General features: G+C 36.7%; 1 protein-coding gene across 1 annotated transcript; it reads right to left on the bottom strand.

The window, feature by feature from the left end:
- Positions 1 to 741: 741 nt before the first annotated feature.
- On the bottom strand, positions 742 to 10,046 carry kazald2 (Kazal-type serine peptidase inhibitor domain 2). The gene is made up of 4 exons (XM_079838815.1): positions 9,262 to 10,046; positions 6,295 to 6,455; positions 4,331 to 4,478; positions 742 to 1,057 (listed from the first exon to the last, which is right to left on the bottom strand). Exons 1-4 carry the CDS (start codon positions 9,740 to 9,742, stop codon positions 936 to 938), a joined length of 912 nt encoding a protein of 303 aa, XP_079694941.1. The 5' UTR covers positions 9,743 to 10,046; the 3' UTR covers positions 742 to 935.
- Positions 10,047 to 17,372: the final 7,326 nt, after the last annotated feature.

The following is a 17,372-nucleotide window of genomic DNA, read 5'->3' as shown; positions in this document are numbered from 1 at the left end:
ACCTGCCACCAGGAGTCTAAAAATAAGCGTATAGATAAGCTTTCGATAGGTATCATTGCTTTCTCACCGACGGTAGCGGGGCGCTGAAAGAGAACACCTGATTGGCTCGCCGTCTCCCCTCCAAGCTGTTGTCACCTATCCCAGCTCTGGTGAGCAATTACCTGGCCTGTCGGAATCCTAGCCGAACAGATTGAATTCTGATTGATTTCTGCCCAGGAAAGAGGAGAGAATTTAAAGGTCTTCTTTTTTAATTGGGTATTTGGTGTGTGCTGATGTGAGGAACTTGTCCCTCCCCGGGGATCCTTTATGGGGCAATAATGGCGCTGAGAAACAGCCTGGTCTGCTCTCTCCCTGGAAGGCCATAACCCCACATTTGTCCTGAGTGCTTTTCTATTATGCATTGATAGCTAAGCATCAATCAATAGGGGAGGGAAGAGAAAACCCAGCGAAACCAACTTCTTAAGTGTAAAACGCCTCTTAATACCAGAGCTTTCAAACAACTTAACCTGGGTGTTTTCTCTCTCTCTCCATCTCTCTCTCTCTCTCTGCTGAGCATCTTTGGGAAGCCAGAAGTGAGGAGAGACACTGCTGATGTTTTATTCAAAAGCAGGGAATGGTTTTAGGGTAAATGCATGCCTCGGCAAAGTCCGGCACACACATGCACTTTTGCGTAATGACTGTAAAGCTTTGCCCTAAACAGATTTTTCCGAAATGCATTATGAACAATAAAGGACTCGATGAGTAAATCAACTATTTAATTAAGTTCTATTTTTTTTAAAGTACAATTCTCGAGAGTGAATAGAAATTATTTGGATTTATATACAAGGGCAAAAAATTATATTTTAAGAGTACACATTGTTTCGTATAAGCTTACATTTGACACATAATAAACTCGATCTGTGATTAAATGCTATGTTTTTTTTATAATGTCTATGTCACAAATACATATATCCACTCGGCTGGCCTTCGTAATCTTCATCGTCGTAGTTCTCCTCTTCGCCTGATATTCTGTAAGCTCCGTTTTCTTTTCGCCGGGACTCTTTGCTCAGCTGAGAACCTGGAAAATATAAAGATTTGATTAATTGCATTAATTATTTACGATGCATCATAAATATACACTCAAAAAAAATAAAAAAAGGTTCTATATGGCACCAAAAATGGTTCTTGGCTCGTAATCATAGGGGAACCTTTTTTTGGTGCTTCAGTGGTTCTTAAGCGGTTCTTCATCGGTTCTTTGACTAAGGTGCTATATAGCACCTCTGAAGAACCGCTGAAGCACCAAAATTGGTGCTATATAGCACTAAAAAAGGTTCCCCTATGATTACAAGCCAAGAACCATTTTTGGTGCCATATAGAACCTTTTTTATTTAGAGTGTGTGAATTCTTTTAGAAAGCACTTTGTTTAATTTAATATAATAATATTATAATAATATAATAATGCTATTATAATAATAATATTTGTTGTAATGAACAGAGTGAAAATGCAGCGAACAGCCAGCGTGCTAAGAGGATCTATTAATTAATGCACTAAATAAAAAGCAGCACGTCTACATTTGATCATTTTTTAGAAAGCTCAGCATTTTCTCAATATGTCCTGTAAAACACTCATGATGTCTATAGCCTCCTATAGGAAAAGGTCTGTCCTGTGTCCAGAGTCACCTTTCACTACCTATCCCAGAGTTCATTGCAGTCAGGACGTTCCGGGAAACGAGGGATGGGGGGGGGGGTGCAGATAAGGGGCCGTCTAAGGCAGCAGACCCCCCAGAGAAAGAGATAACAGCCAGACAGTCACAGCAACGACCTGCCACATAATACACAAGCCCTTCCACCCCTTCTCCCTTTCCCTTCCAAATCTCCCCCCCATCTAGGGCCCTCTCGACCTCCTGTCATCGCCAGCCTTTATGTTGCTGCTGCAGAAAGCCCTCGACTGGTGTACGGTTATCGTCAGCCCTGTCGGATTCTCGGAAAGGGCCAAGTTCACCTTTAGCGATGAGGAGATGATAAGCTTTGATAGAAGCGAATGCGAATCGATCAGCTCCCACTGTTGGTGCATTCGCATGTCTTTTCTGACCACGCCACAGACCACAGAGAGAACATAAATATCCTAACAGATTTCTCTTTGCAGTGTGGATGGATATTTTTCAATGTTAAAACGAGAATAATGTTCACATTAAAGGGAAATGGACATTTGTTGTTTGCATTAGGTTAAATACACAGTTCAAAATAAAACAAGTTGGGTTGAAAATGGACTAACCCAGCAATTGGGTTGTTTTAAGCAAACATTTAAACAACCCAAATGCTGGGTTAAAACAACCCAATTGCTGGGTTAGTCCATTTTCAACCCAACTTGGGTTATTTTTAACCCAGCATAATGGTTTTGAAATTGTAATGTATCTTTTTTTATCCTTCAAGGGGGGGCCTTGGTTAAATGTGCTCATTATTGCTTGTGCCTTTTCTTTTCTTTTTTTGTGCTTTTTTTTTTGTTATGTGTGTGTATGTCGTATTTTTTCTAATGGTGGTTGGATTTTTTGTTGTGCTTTCTGCTAAAGTTGGAAAAAGTTCACTAAATATAGCTATATTTAAAGAAAAAAAAGCCTTTACTGCTCTGCAAAAATGTTAATTTTTGAATTTTGTTTTTTTTTCCAGTACAAATACCTTAACATTCTTAAATCAAGATAAGCAAAATATAACACAAGTCTTGTTTTCTGGAGAAAAAAATTAAATGATTACATTATAATAATTTTATTTTTTTTAAAGAAAAGAAAAATATCTTGCTGTGAGGTAAGAAAAATAAACTTGTCTTCACGTTTTCCCACACCACTGGTGTATTTTCCCTTAGTTTTGATCGATTTTTTTCAGAAAGCAAGACTTACTAATGCTAAGTAAATGTGTCTCGATTTGATAATAATGATATTTGTACTGGAAAACAGGACAAAAACAAATTTTTTGCAAAGTAAAAATACTTTTTATTGTAATTAGATGAGATATAAATTTGCATGACTGCAGAAAATCAACTAACATGAAACTGGTTATCACATATAATAAACTGGAAAAATCACAAATGAGTAATATTTTTTAATGTAATAATTTCATATATTTTTCTTTTACACAGAAATGAAACTAAATTGATAAGAATTCTGATTGTAACTCTCTAAACGCAATTGAAGATACAAAATCTGGTGCCAAATTTTATGTTGGTCTTATTTGTTTTGTATTGGTTTTGTGTACATGTGTACATTATTTTTAATCTCAGAGAGTTTTTTTCCTTAAATAAAGGCTATAATAATAATAATGGATACTTTTTCTCAATGGAGAAAAAAAAAAAAAAATATATAAAAAAAACAGAATTTTCCTTATTTATTTTTTCAGGTGTTTTAAAATTGTCTGTAAAAAATACTGGATAATGTCCAGGTAATAAGTACTTTAAGTACTTGACGGTACTTTTTCTGTTATTTTACAGATTTATTTTTTTTATTTACATATATATATATATATATATATATATATATATATATATATATATATGTACATACACACTTTTTTTCTTTAAAAAAGTTAAAGTTAACTTAAAAAAGTAAGTAACCTGGTTGCCTTAAAATTTTGAGTTCATTGAAATTAAAACATTTGAGTTAATACAATGAAGGAAATTGGTTTAATAAATATAAACTCAAAATATTATTGTATCTGAACCACATAAATAAAATAAAAAATGTTGTGATAAATCATGAAAATAGCACATTTTGGCATGTTTCACTGCATTATTATAAATAAAGCGCACAATTACGCAATATGCTTACTAAATCTTTTAATAATATTTGAATAAAGGGTGATGTCGATTCTCAAATGTTCATTGTATTAACTTAAAGAACTCAAAATTTTAAGGAAACCAGGTAACTTACTTTTTAAATATTTTGTTTTACAGTGCAGGGTCTCTGCTCAGATTTGCTAAGATACCAAAATCTGTAATCAAAGATCTCAAATATTAACTATATTTATCATCATAATTCTTCCCATATCAAACTATCTGAGCTAGGCGGTACCGTCAACATCGGACTCATTTGTGTCTGTTTTTATTCCTCCCCAGGAATTTCAGGAGAAACATTGTTGATACTTAAATGTACTTAAAAGTCTCCTGAGTGAACAAGCAACTTCTGAACAATGAAATATTCCTCTGGGGATAAGTGTGTGCGTCAAACATGTAAACAGTGGGGTTTGTGTCTGTGAGTGAGTGGAAGCAGCCCCAACAATCATGCTTTTTCAGCTTGTTCACCTCTGACCTTGTTCTCTAAAGGCCGTGTCTGTGTCTGTGAATGAGTGTTCTCAGACATACCTCCATGTGTAACCTGTAATCTGGCGGAGGCAGACACCTCTCCGAAGGCGTTCCTGGCGGTGCATGTGTACACACCTGCATCGTTCGGGCCGACTCTTTGAATCTGGAGCCAGCCGGTCAATTCAAACCTCCGCGGTCCTCCACGGGCCTGTAATTACAGAAACGCACACCGTCACACATTTAACAACACCAGAACAGTGACTAGAATGTAAACCTGGGGTGAGAATTTATATAACTATGTGTTTGTCTGTTGAAGCTTCGATTAGATGTGATGAAAACCACTAAAGAATATGTGACTATCATTGTTTAGGCCTGTTGCGATTGGTCGATACAATCGACTGCGTCGACGCTGTTAAAAGGAACACTCCACTTTTTTTGAAAATAGGCTCATTTTACAAGTCCCCTAGAGTTAAATAGTTGAGTTTTACCGTTTTTGAAAGTAGCCCCCAGTTAGGTAACTTTCAATGTGACCGGCACTAAGTTTGTGTAGTTGCAGAGAAAGTTTCAGGCTTGCAGCCGACAAATTGTGTTGTGGATTTACCTGTGTGATTAGCCATGGTTCTGTGTGTTGTAAAGGGCTGTGATAGTAAGTCGAAGGTGTAACTACCACCATGTTTCACAGAATACCAACGAATCATTGCGCTGCTGCAGCCATCCACGACTATTACGCAGGAATGAGAACGTAGTTCCTAGCCATATAGGTGTAGAAAATCGCAACTTTTCATTTTCAGTTGGTCTTAGCACACGATGTAACTGTAGAAGAGTCAAGTTTTAAATAGGAAAAATATTGAAAGTGTCTTTGGTCATTTTTTTAATGAGATGCTAATGGACTGGTCAGAATCAATGATGTATGCTAAGCTATGCTAAAAGTGCTACCGCCAGATACATAGATCGGCTGAATGGATTCAAAAACGGTAAAACTCAACTATTTAACTCTAGGGGACTTGTAAAATGAGCCCATTTTCAAAAAAAGTGGAGTGTTCCTTTAATTAGTCGAAGTCAATATTTTTAGTCGACTGGGTAAGTTTCCTAATATGAAATTGTATTAGTACCGGTAAATGACAGCACTCTAATAAGGGCAGTATTTCTTAATGTGCGTCGATGTGTGACAGTAGGAGTGAGGACGTGTGTGTGAGCTCTGCTTCCACCATTCACTAAACAAATATATACGCACAGCTCAGGAAAAAGAACGCAACAGAAAAGTGCGCGCGGCCGGGACGTGCTCGCGCGCGCTGCCGGACTGACCTGAAGTGCGCACAGCCGCCTTTTACTTTTTACTCAGACAGATCGCGACGCCAGTTTCGCGGATTATCGGGTTTGAATGGTAAAAAAAAATATGTAAAAACGCTCGTCCTGGCGAGTATTCGGGTAAACGCAGTCGGATATGTCTTTAGTGAACGTATACAGAGTTGAATGAGAAATCGGGTGTTACAATGAATGTGGTCCGAGCAGCTCTTAAAGGGCCGGACCTAATATTCTGTGTGAAGCAGGGCAGGAACATGTCCGAGTTTAGGGGTTTTTTTAACCCTAAAACAATGAATAGTAAGTTCTGTCAAATTATTCAATTACTTTTACTGTTTTTTGCCATGGTATTGATTCAGTATCGGTATTGAGGTATTTTAGTCTGGTATTGTATCGAAGTCATAACTTTGGTATCTTGACTTTTAGGCATGTTGGTTTACAAATTTGTACCTTTTTACATTTTTACTCTTAGTTTTACATTTTGTCAAGGGCTTGTTTACATTTATACTTTTTTATAATACACTACTGAAGGCCAACGTTGCAAGTTAAATTAAATGTTTTTTAAGTAAAATTGTTGAAAATTATTGTGATAAATCAGTCGATAGATTAATCGATAAATTAGTCGATAGATTAATCGATATAAAAATAGTCGTTAGTGGCAGACCTTGCATTTCTGATGAAAAATCCTGTTTTATTGTTCACTTGTATGTGCACATGCGTACCTGTACAGCCGTGCTTGAATCATCAGCAGGAAAAGAAATGACGTCCCCCTCTTTACTCCACTGGACGGAAGCCAGTGGATACGACGACACCTCACAGGAAAAGATTACATCACTTCCTTTGGTTGTGACGATGTCACGGGGAGCGTACGTGATAACTGGTTCTGAAAAGTTTGCAGAAGACGGAAACTTTTATATTTATTCATTTAGCAGAGGCTTTTATCTAAAGCAACATACAATCGAGTAATACAAGCGAACAAAGCGATTCATCTGTGCTAGTTATACAAAGTTTCAGCTATTGTTCAAAATAGTCCAAGCTAGAATAGGAGTGGATTAAGCAATAGTGAGAGCTTTAATTGGTAAAATAAAACACAACACATTCATATTTGATGTTAAAAAGCACCCCAAAGCAAATCTCTGCTACTGGATGGTTCCCTCACACCAGCTTCTGTATTCGCGGTAGCCATTTGTGCTGTGTTTGGTTAGCTTGGTTAATTATTTTAAGGTGTGAGATTGAACACTTTACGAGCTGCTAATCTTAAACATGGCGGTAAGGTAAATACAAACCTAATGGCTGGATTTTTACTCCCACAGTTGAACAAATGGGTTTTCATTTGGCCTTTTCCATGACAAAACTTTTAAATGAGGTGATTACGTTGGCACTCAGACTCTATACATGACAATGGCTCCTCTTGAGAGGACATTTACATCTATATATATATATACATTTAAATTAGCAGATGTATTCATACCAAAATGATGCGGCCTTTACTTTAGGTCTACTGAGACTCAAAATCAAATGCCCTTTAGAAGGGTAAATCTCTGTCAGGACAAGCCCCGGCCACATTTTACGCCAAAAGCAAAATAAATAAATGCAGAAAGAAAATTAATCCTGTTTTAGGACCATTCATTGTTTGCATTGTGACTTTATATGTATGCCAATTTAGCACCCCCACCCAAATCTCCTTACACTGTAAACAAGAAAAACGGAAAATGTACTGGTTAATTTCTGTCAGGACATTATCCAGTAATTTTTTGGAAATTTCTGTCAACACAATGCAATGCTTCATTCAAAATACAAGTAAAACACCTGTAAAAAACAATACGGAAAATTCCTTCATATTTATACGCTCTAAAAAAAATGGTGCTATATGGCACTAAAAGTGTTTCTTTGTCATAATCATGCACTCTAAAAAATGGGGTGCAATTGGGTTGTTTTAACCCAGTGAATGGGTCGTTTTAACCCAGCGGTTAAATGTTTGCTTAAAACAACCCAATTGTTTAGTCCATTTTCAACCCAACTTGGGTTGTTTTTAACCCAGTATTTTTTAGAGTGTAGGGCAACCACTTTTGGTGCTATATAGCGCCATATCTTAACAGGTTCTGTATATGATAGCGGTGCTATATAACACCTTAGTCAGCGATACTATATAGCACCTCAGCCAAAGAACCGGTGAAGAGCCGCTGAAGAACCACTGAAGCACTAAGATTGGTGCCGTACAGCACTTAAAAATGTTCCCCTATTACGAGCCAAGAACCACTTTTAGTGCCATATAGCACCATTTTGTAGAGTGTACAGTAAATTGTGCCCTATTTCTACTGACTTCACGTTCTCCTTATTGTCTTGTGAACAGTGTTGGGTAAGTTACTCTAAAAAAGTAATTAATTACTAGTTACTAATTACATCTCCAATAGTGTAATTAGATTACTGTTCAAATTACTCTGTACATTACTATTACTAATTAATTTCTAAATCCTATATCAACCTCGACTAAGTAATTCAAGGATATGAAACGGCTGTTTTAATTCATTCAAATACATAATATAAAATTACATCAATTATTCTTATTAACTGACCAAAGTATTACAAATATGAGGATACATAAAAACATGCATTTTAAAGTTAGACGTAAAATGTTTGTGTTAATTCCACTATTGTATTATATGTAATAGTTCTACAGTCTATACACAGTATTTAGTTCAATTACATGTGAAGTAACTGTAATTAAATTACACAAAAATAAGAGTAATCGCTTACTTTACTTTTTCAAGGGAAATGTAATTAAATTACAGTAACTAATTACTTAGCTAGTTACACCCAACACTGCTTATGAATATATAATTAATATATAATATGTAATAATTTAATGTTTAAAGGGTTAGTTCACCCAAAAATGAAAATAATGTCATTTATTACTCGCCCTCATGCCGTTCCACACCCGTAAGACCTCCGTTCATCTTAAAATAAAACGAAATAACGACTTATATAGTGATAACCGATTTCAAAACACTGCTTCATGAAGCTTCGGAGTGTATCGAATCAGCGAGTCGATTCAGTGGTTCGGATCGGCAAAGTCACGTTATTTCAGTTTGGCGGTTTGACACGCGATCCGAATCATGATTCGACTCGCTGATTCGATACACTCCGAAGCTTCATGAAGCAATGTTTTGAAATCGGTTATCACTATATAAGTCATTAATATATTTTATAATATTAATATTGATCCACTGTACTCACATGGACCGATTTAAATATGTTTTTAGTACATTAATGGATCTTGAGAGTGTAAATTGCTTTGCTCCCTATGGAGGCCTCACTGAGCCTTCAGATCTCAACAAAAATATCTTCATTTGTGTTCTGAAGATGAACGGAGGTCTTACGGGTGTGGAACGGCACGAGGGTGAGGAATAAATGACATTATTTTCATTTTTGGGTGAACTAAACCTTTAAGTTATTTAAAAATATATGAATTGTAACGTGTTTATATATCATGGTAGTATTCTTTTGTGCTGCATTCAAAATATTGTATATTAAATACAATAAAAAATTTTTTTTACAATATTGTATTTGCTGTAATACACTTAAATGCACTGCATGTAAAAAGTTGCAATAACGAAAACCCCCAATGAAAATAACAATTGAATTACAATTTATGTATATATTTAATCAGTTTGTTTAGAGATACTTACTTGTCTTGCAGGGTCCATGGTGCAACATTGTCAACGTCTGACCTTTGCCTTGTTTGTGTTGGGCCACCCGAAACTGACATATATTCTTAAATGTCTTTTCATTAGACCCGCAGAGTGCTTCCTGCTTGCTGCAGACGCAGACGGCTCTGGGCTCACCTGTGGGGTTTCTGCGTGGAGCTCTGCAGCGCAGACCTTCAGCACAGCGCCCGTAGAAAGTAGACCCAGACCGGGGCTCGGGGTCACACAGTTGCCCCTCATCGTTTCCACATTCCCAGCAACACCCACACTGGTCACGAACCAGCCCGGCGGGACAACCCTGCAGCTGCCTAACATCTGGGCACCTCTCAGGGTGGCACTTTTTAGGGCATCCCTCACCTGGTCGAAGGCTCCTCTGCCAGTCAAAACGGCCGAGGTGCTCCAGGTGGAATGGCTCAGATACTGAAACTAGCATCAGTACAAGTATAACTAGTAAATAAGCCATTGTTTGTAAGGTTATACTGGCTAAAGTCACCAAAAAGATGAAAAAGTCTTGTCTCAGATGGCAGAAGTAGCTTTTATGTCAGTGCAGAAGGCCAACAGATGCAGTCTTGAGGGACATGAGTGATCCTCACCAGTCACTGCACCTGAAAATCCCAAAATACAGCGTTTCCAGGTTTTTGTCTCTGTGCAGTCCCCTGAGTATCGTAAAAAAGTGACCTGTGTTCCTGTGTCACACAAGTGCAACAGGCTGAATGAGAAGGTGGGAAAGAAACAGAGCTCTAACTTTGGTGACCCCCTCTTAAACTGCAGGGTGCCTCCCCCCATTTGCCAAACAAAAGTGGAGAAAAAAGGTGTGAGCTGGGAGATGCACAACATCCAATCAAAATGCTCTGTTTTGAGTTGGGGTGGGGGGTGAAACCGTGGGTTTGAAATCATGGGTTTTTAACCAAACTGAGTCATAAATTAACTTCTACAAACCTGGTCTCAGTAAGTATCTGATATTTTGCACACCTCGCACTTTGTCTTTTCCACATCATATGATTGTCTGCGTCCGAAATCGCATACTCTCTTGAGCAGGTATTTATTTTGATACTGAGTGTGTGTAGTATGAATGTAATCTGGACGTACTACATACAGCCATGTTGTCATTATCACGTGACCAGCGTCAGCCATTCATAAGTCCTCTCCCGTGGCCTCATGGGATGGTAAAGTGTCTATCATATGCACACTTCAGAATCTCAAATATTACACAAACCTTCATTAATTAAACGTTAGCCCCCTTTTTGAGAATAGACGCAAAAATGCACTATCCAAACGTAAATGGCTGTAATTCAAGAATGCTTTTGAATATAGACCTACGGTCTCGTTTTAAAGACAAAACTCGGCAGCTCTTAAAAAGATGAAAGTATGAAAAAGTTATGGAAGTTTAAATTTAGTGTAAATTAAACATACTGTACTAAATATTTTTATTTCATATAAAATTAGGGCTGTCAAAAGATTAATCGCGATTAATCGCATCCAAAATAAAAGTTTGTGTTTACATAATATATGTGTGTGTACTCTGTTAATTATTATTTATATATAAATATGTATATACATTTATATAATCTATAATAAATATAAATGTTTTATATATAAAAATAATATTTTTTTCTTAAATATATACATGCTTGTGTGTGTATTTATATATAAATAATAATTAACAGAGTACACACATATATTATGTAAACACAAACTTTTATTTTGGATGCGATTAATCGCGATTAATCTTTTGACAGCCCTATATAAAATATATATTTTACAAAATAAAAAAATATTATAAAATTACTATAAAATCAAAGCCATATGTCTAACCAAGTTGTGTCCTAAATTTTAAGTTGATATCACAAAAATTAAAGTACCCATGAGAATTTGTTTAGGTGCTGTACCAAAAATAGCCACCGGGTGTCACACATTCCATTGATTTTAATGCATTCTCCTGTAACGAATTACTAAGTTTCTGTCCAAATATCACTATAAAAAAAAAAACAGTCATCAAATATGGAACCTTGAGACATTTCCGACGATATGTGTTTCGTAAAGATAAGAAAAGATTTTGATAAAGTAGTTAAAATAAATTCTGTAATATGAAACATGACACCGCCCACTAGGGGGAGGAGCCCGTTAGAAGAATTTAGAGTACTGTTTCCATGGTAACGCAACGTCTGATTTCAAAACGGTTTTCACAGGATGAATTTTGAGCTCTTAAGCTTTTCGAATGATACCAAATTTATGATATAGCTAAAATATATGATATGAAAAAAGCCGATCAAAAAAAGCGCCAAAAACAGAAATATACTTTATGTATTTAATCTCACTTTATTGTCTTTTCTGCTGACTTTCGATGATCCAATTCAAGCATATTAATACACTAAAATGACTTTTGATAAACATTGCATTTGTGTTTTATTTTTGTGAACTTTTTTTGTTGAACCTTCTCAATTCTAACGCCTTTCTAGCCTGGTCTTACCATTTTATTTGTACAGAGAGTCTGGCCGCTCTCCATTGACAAGCCTTAACTTCCTTGAAGGCGGGAACTCTGTTGAAGTTTAAAACTTTTGGATCTGCCATAACCAATCGCTAACGTTTGGTCGTGACGTGTGTCATCTCAAACTAGCGCACAACATCAAAGTCATCTCCCTTTGTTCGCTGATTGGACCGGTTAAAGTTTGTCCGGAGAAAACCAGAGAATTTACCGCAATCCCAGACGAAGTGCTGAGGGAAAATGAAAATTGAGCGGACGTAGGAGGGCGGAGCCAGGCTAGCATGGCAGCACAGCTGGTTTGTTTGAGCTGCGCCCACTACTGTACAGACGTGAATTTACATTTTCACTTTTGATGTGAAAGGGCCTTTACATTTGCCAAAAATATAACCCTTTTAGTTATTAAAAGACAAAGCAAGCCCAGCCCAGGTCAGGGGAAAAAAATATATATTTTCACAAAAAAAATAACTAAGTGATTCAATTAGTTATTTTTATTTTTAATGTTGTAACAATTGCTTTTAAAAGTAACATTCCCCAACACTGGGAAAGCTGGGAAACTCTCATTTTGATTTCATGGGGCTATACAAAGACATTCAGTAGTTGGTCCAGATTTTGTTGTTGGCGCTCTGCATGAAAAACAAAACAGGCCTCCATTACAAATGAGCTTATCTGTGCTGTGAAAGAAAGAAAGTGAGAAGATGTTTAGCTCCTCTCTCTCACTAATGTCCTTAGTTTATCTGCTGCTCTCACCTCGCCACGTTGAGCCAAAACAAACAATTAGGCGGCCATTAAGGGCCCATTGTTAATTGTAAATAATCCATCATTAATATTGATTAGCTGTGGTGAGCAGATCTCATTCACTTCTTACCTCCTAATGAGTGGGTCTTAGTGGGCTAATTGCTTCAGGCTATTTCTATTCAACACCGAGGAGGCTGCAGCGAGCTCTGGAGTGTGCCCTGAGTTTTACTGTTAACTAACACAGATTGAACGTCCGTGATAAGATCAGACCCCACTCCAATTAACTTTCTCTGAGAACCTTTCCCAAGGTTACCATGTGCTTTTCCAATCTGTCCAAAAAGAGAAAAGTAGGTCATATGACTCACAATCTTCTGGATATAGTTCTTTTTGGAGCTCAATAGCCCCTGGTCAGTGTATAATGACAGATTTTCAGTGTTTGATTATTCCTTTAAGGGTTTTAACTGGAAAATACATGCTGTCACAGCATGTGTTAGAAAGTGTTACTCAATATGTGACTGTAACGTCTCAAGTTGTTGCTTGAAGGCAAACCAGCTGTCTGCAGTTGTGTAAACTCTTTTTGAGACGACAGTCTCATTGTCTCCCCATTCAGCGGAACATGATGTCTGTTTGATGGTTTGAGTTGAAGGCATGCCGTCAATGTAGAAAATAAATGGCACTTTCTCAAAAATATATTATCCACCTTATTTTTCAGGGCGGAAGTATAAGCCGTTTTGATGTATATTTCTTATTACACTATATAGCTTGGATTCTGAATTAAAAGGTAAATGTTTGTCCACATATATTATCAGAGCTATATGGAGCCCTCGGGGGTCAGTTGAATATAGAGGAAAACAATATAAAACTTATTTGGAAAATACAAAGTAAATACAAAACAGGAAAAGGCACAATTTGTTGAAATGATGATATTAGCAACCCTAACTTACAAGATAAATGCAATTTTAAGTTTTTCAATTCCTCCTGGGGGCTCTGAAGAATTTGTTTACATAAATTTACATCTGAATAATACAAGTTTTAGAATCCATAGTGAATCCGTGACAATCTTGTAAATGTACCAGTTTTGTATTTTTTTCAGTTTGAAATTTTATTCAACTTTAAAAATTTGATGAAACTGTTCCACTGTTATCTGTATTTGAAATGTATTATCTATTGTATTGTTTTACAGACTGTATTTTGTCTTCCACATATATTATCAGAGCTTCATGGAGCCCTCGGGGGTCAGTTGAATATAGAGGAAAACAATATAAAACTTATTTGAAAAATACAAAGTAAATACAAAACAGTAAATGGCACAATTTGTTATTTTGTTATAAGGTGAAATCATGACCTCATCATGATATTAGTAACCCTAACTTACAAGATAAATGACATTTTTAGTTTTTCAATTCCTCCTGGGGGCTCTGAAGAATTTGTTTACATAAATTTACATCTGAATAATACAAGTTTTAGAATCCATAGTGAATCCGTGACAATCTTGTAAATGTATTTTTTTCAGTTTTAAATTTTATTCAACTTTAAAAATGTGATGAAACTATTCCACTGTTATCTGTATTTGAAATGTATTACGTATTGTTTTACAGACTGTATTTTGTCTTAAATTGAACACTTTATTGAATTTTTTTTATTGTAATAATTTGTAAAATAATAGTGTTTTTCTGCAGAATTTTTCGTACTGTCACTTTAATGAAGGTGTTTGATCATAATAATAATAATATATATGACTTGAGGGTGAGTAAATCATGGGCTAATTTTCATTTTTGGGTGAACTTTCCCTTTAAAATGATGAACTGATATTAAATATTGTGTCGCTGTTTGCCATTACACTACAATGTTTTACTAATTTACTACTTTTAACTAAACAAATAGTCACATAAAATACTGAATGGAAATAAAAACTGTTGAATTCGCATTTTAAAGGTATTGTACAAATTCAATGAATTGGTTAGGCAGCTTTACAGCTTTATGGATGGGTGTCTCAACTACACCTGAAATGGGATACATTGTGTTTATGAGTTAATTATGGCAAATATGACCTACTTATGGATGTTAATAATTATTCATATTTTAGTAGACAAGTAAAGGAAATGTCAAATGAACTAAACAATTTCCTTAACAATTGATTCTGGATAATCTTTAACCAAAAGTTACAGATTACATCTTTAAATCAGCTAAATTAAAGCTAGAACAATTTTTACATATTGCTCTTCTGTAATACTGTAATGAGATTGAGAACTAGCTATACATTAATGCAAATTTCTAAATATTATAGAGGGTAACAAAAATATAAAATAAAGCTAAATATAATTTCATGCTTTCTTCTGTTTTGGACAGAAATATGATCATTTGTGGCACAAAGAAAGAAACTTTTTGGAGGATGCCAGCAGTGTAAATGTAGTCAATTGATTCAAGTTATTTGGATGAAAACAGGATTTATCAACGATTCAGAGTGATCCGATTGGCTCACCCCCCCCAAAAAAAACCTTTCATTGACATTAGTGAGTGACCCATGAAAAGAAAGCAAAACTTGATATGTAAATCATTCTTATTCATGTCAATTTCTGTTGTCTGTTTTGCAGTTTAATGGGTACTTTGCTCCAGTGATTTATTTTCATGTGGACAGGCATGTCAGATTCATGAAGATCAATTGCTTTATCCTGTCTGTCTGTCTCTCTCATGTGTCTCACACGCACACACACACACGCTGTCTCACAGTCTTCGTGGAGCCTCCGCAAATGTAATTCCTTTATAACAATGATGTCACTAAGCGGAGGTCACATATGGAGCAAATGCTTGTAAATCCAAATGACTGTATAGTGTATTAAACAGGGCAAGCAATGGAATTACTGGACGTGAGCAGGGGAGAGATTCACCTCACCTCGGGGATTAGACATATTGGTTTGTGATAACACAGAAGCCATGAATCAGCGCAGTGTGTCACAGGAGGTAGAGCCCTTATCACGGGCCTTTAAGTGATGATCAATAGGATCTTTATTTCACTAATTTACATGATGTGATTCAATAACTTTCTCTTCAAAACTGGGAAATCACCAATAGGAGTGTTTAATATTGCATGATAAATAATTGTGAATTTCTTATATATAAAAGCAATGTTTGAGAGAAAGATTTGATCTGAGTTTATATCTCTAAAAAATTTTGGGTTAAAAACAAACCAAGTTGGGTTGAAAATGGACTGACCCATCAATTGGGTTGTTTTAACCCAGTGAATGTTGTTTCAAACCAGCGGTTGGGTTGTCATAACCCGGTGAATGGGTCGTTTTAACCCAGTGGTTGGGTTGTTTTAACCCAATGAATGGGTTGTTTAAACCCAGCAATTGGGTTGTTTTAACCCAGCGGTTGGGTTGTTTTAACCCAATGAATGGGTTGTTTAAACCCAGCAATTGGGTTGTTTTAACCCAGCAATTGGGTTGTTTTAACCCAATGAATGGGTTGTTTAAACCCAGCAATTGGGTTGTTTTAACCCAGCAATTGGGTCATTTTAACCCAGCGGTTGGGTTGTCTTAACCCAGTGAATGGGTTGTTTTAACCCAGTGAATGGGTCGTTTTAACCCAGCGGTTGGATTCTTAACCCGGTGAATGGGTTGTTTTAACCCAGCGGTTGGGTTGTTTTAACCCAGCGGTTGGGTTGTCTTAACCCAGTGAATGGGTCATTTTAACCCAGTGAATGGGTTGTTTTAACCCAGCAATTGGGTTGTCTTAACCCAGTGAATGGGTCATTTTAACCCAGCGGTTGGGTTGTCTTAACCCAGTGAATGGGTTGTTTTAACCCAGCAATTGAGTTGTCTTAACCCAGTGAATGGGTTGTTTTAACTCAGCAATTGGGTTGTTTTAACCCAGCAATTGGGTTGTCTTAACCCAGTGAATGGGTTGTTTTAACCCAGCGGTTGGGTTGTCTTAATCCAGTGAATGGGATGTTTTAACCCAGCAATTGGGTTGTCTTAACCCAGTGAATGGGTTGTCTTAACCCAGTGAATGGGTTGTTTTAACCCAGCATTTGGGTTGTCTTAACCCAGTGAATGGGTTGTTTTAACCCAGCGGTTGGGTTAAATGTTTGCTTAAAACAACCCAATCGCTGGGTTAAAACAACCCAATTGCTGGGTTAGTGCATTTTCAACCCAACTTGGGTTGTTTTTAACCCAGCCATTGGGTTGTCTTAACCCAGTGAATGGGTTGTTTTAACCCAGAAATTGGGTTGTCTTAACCCAGTGAATGGGTTGTTTTAACCCAGCGGTTGGGTTGTCTTAACCCAGTTAATGGGTCATTTTAACCCAGCGGTTGGGTTGTCTTAACCCAGTGAATGGGTTGTTTTAACCCAGCAATTGGGTTGTCTTAACCCAGTGAATGGGTCATTTTAACCCAGCGGTTGGGTTGTCTTAACTCAGTGAATGGGTTGTTTTAACCCAGCAATTGAGTTGTCTTAACCCAGTGAATGGGTTGTTTTAACCCAGCAATTGGGTTGTCTTAACCCAGTGAATGGGTTGTTTTAACCCAGCGGTTGAGTTAAATGTTTGCTTAAAACAACCCAATCGCTGGGTTAAAACAACCCAATTGCTGGGTTAGTCCATTTTCAAACCAACTTGGGTAGTTTTTAACCCAGCAATTGGGTTGTCTTAACCCAGTGAATGGGTCATTTTAACCCAGCGGTTGGGTTGTCTTAACCCAGTGAATGGGTTGTCTTAACCCAGTGAGTGGGCTGTTTTATCCCAGCAATTGGGTTAAATGTTTGCTTAAAACAACCCAATCGCTGGGTTAAAACAACCCAATTGCTGGGTTAGTCCATTTTCAACCCAACTTGGGTTGTTTTTAACCCAGCATTTTTTAGAGTGTATACTGTATG

Source organism: Gobio gobio (genome assembly GCF_949357685.1).
Source record: "Gobio gobio genome assembly, chromosome: 16".
Taxonomy (NCBI): Eukaryota; Metazoa; Chordata; class Actinopteri; order Cypriniformes; family Gobionidae; genus Gobio; species Gobio gobio.
Note: the sequence above shows the minus strand (reverse complement) of the source record. Positions and strands in the feature narration are given on the sequence as shown.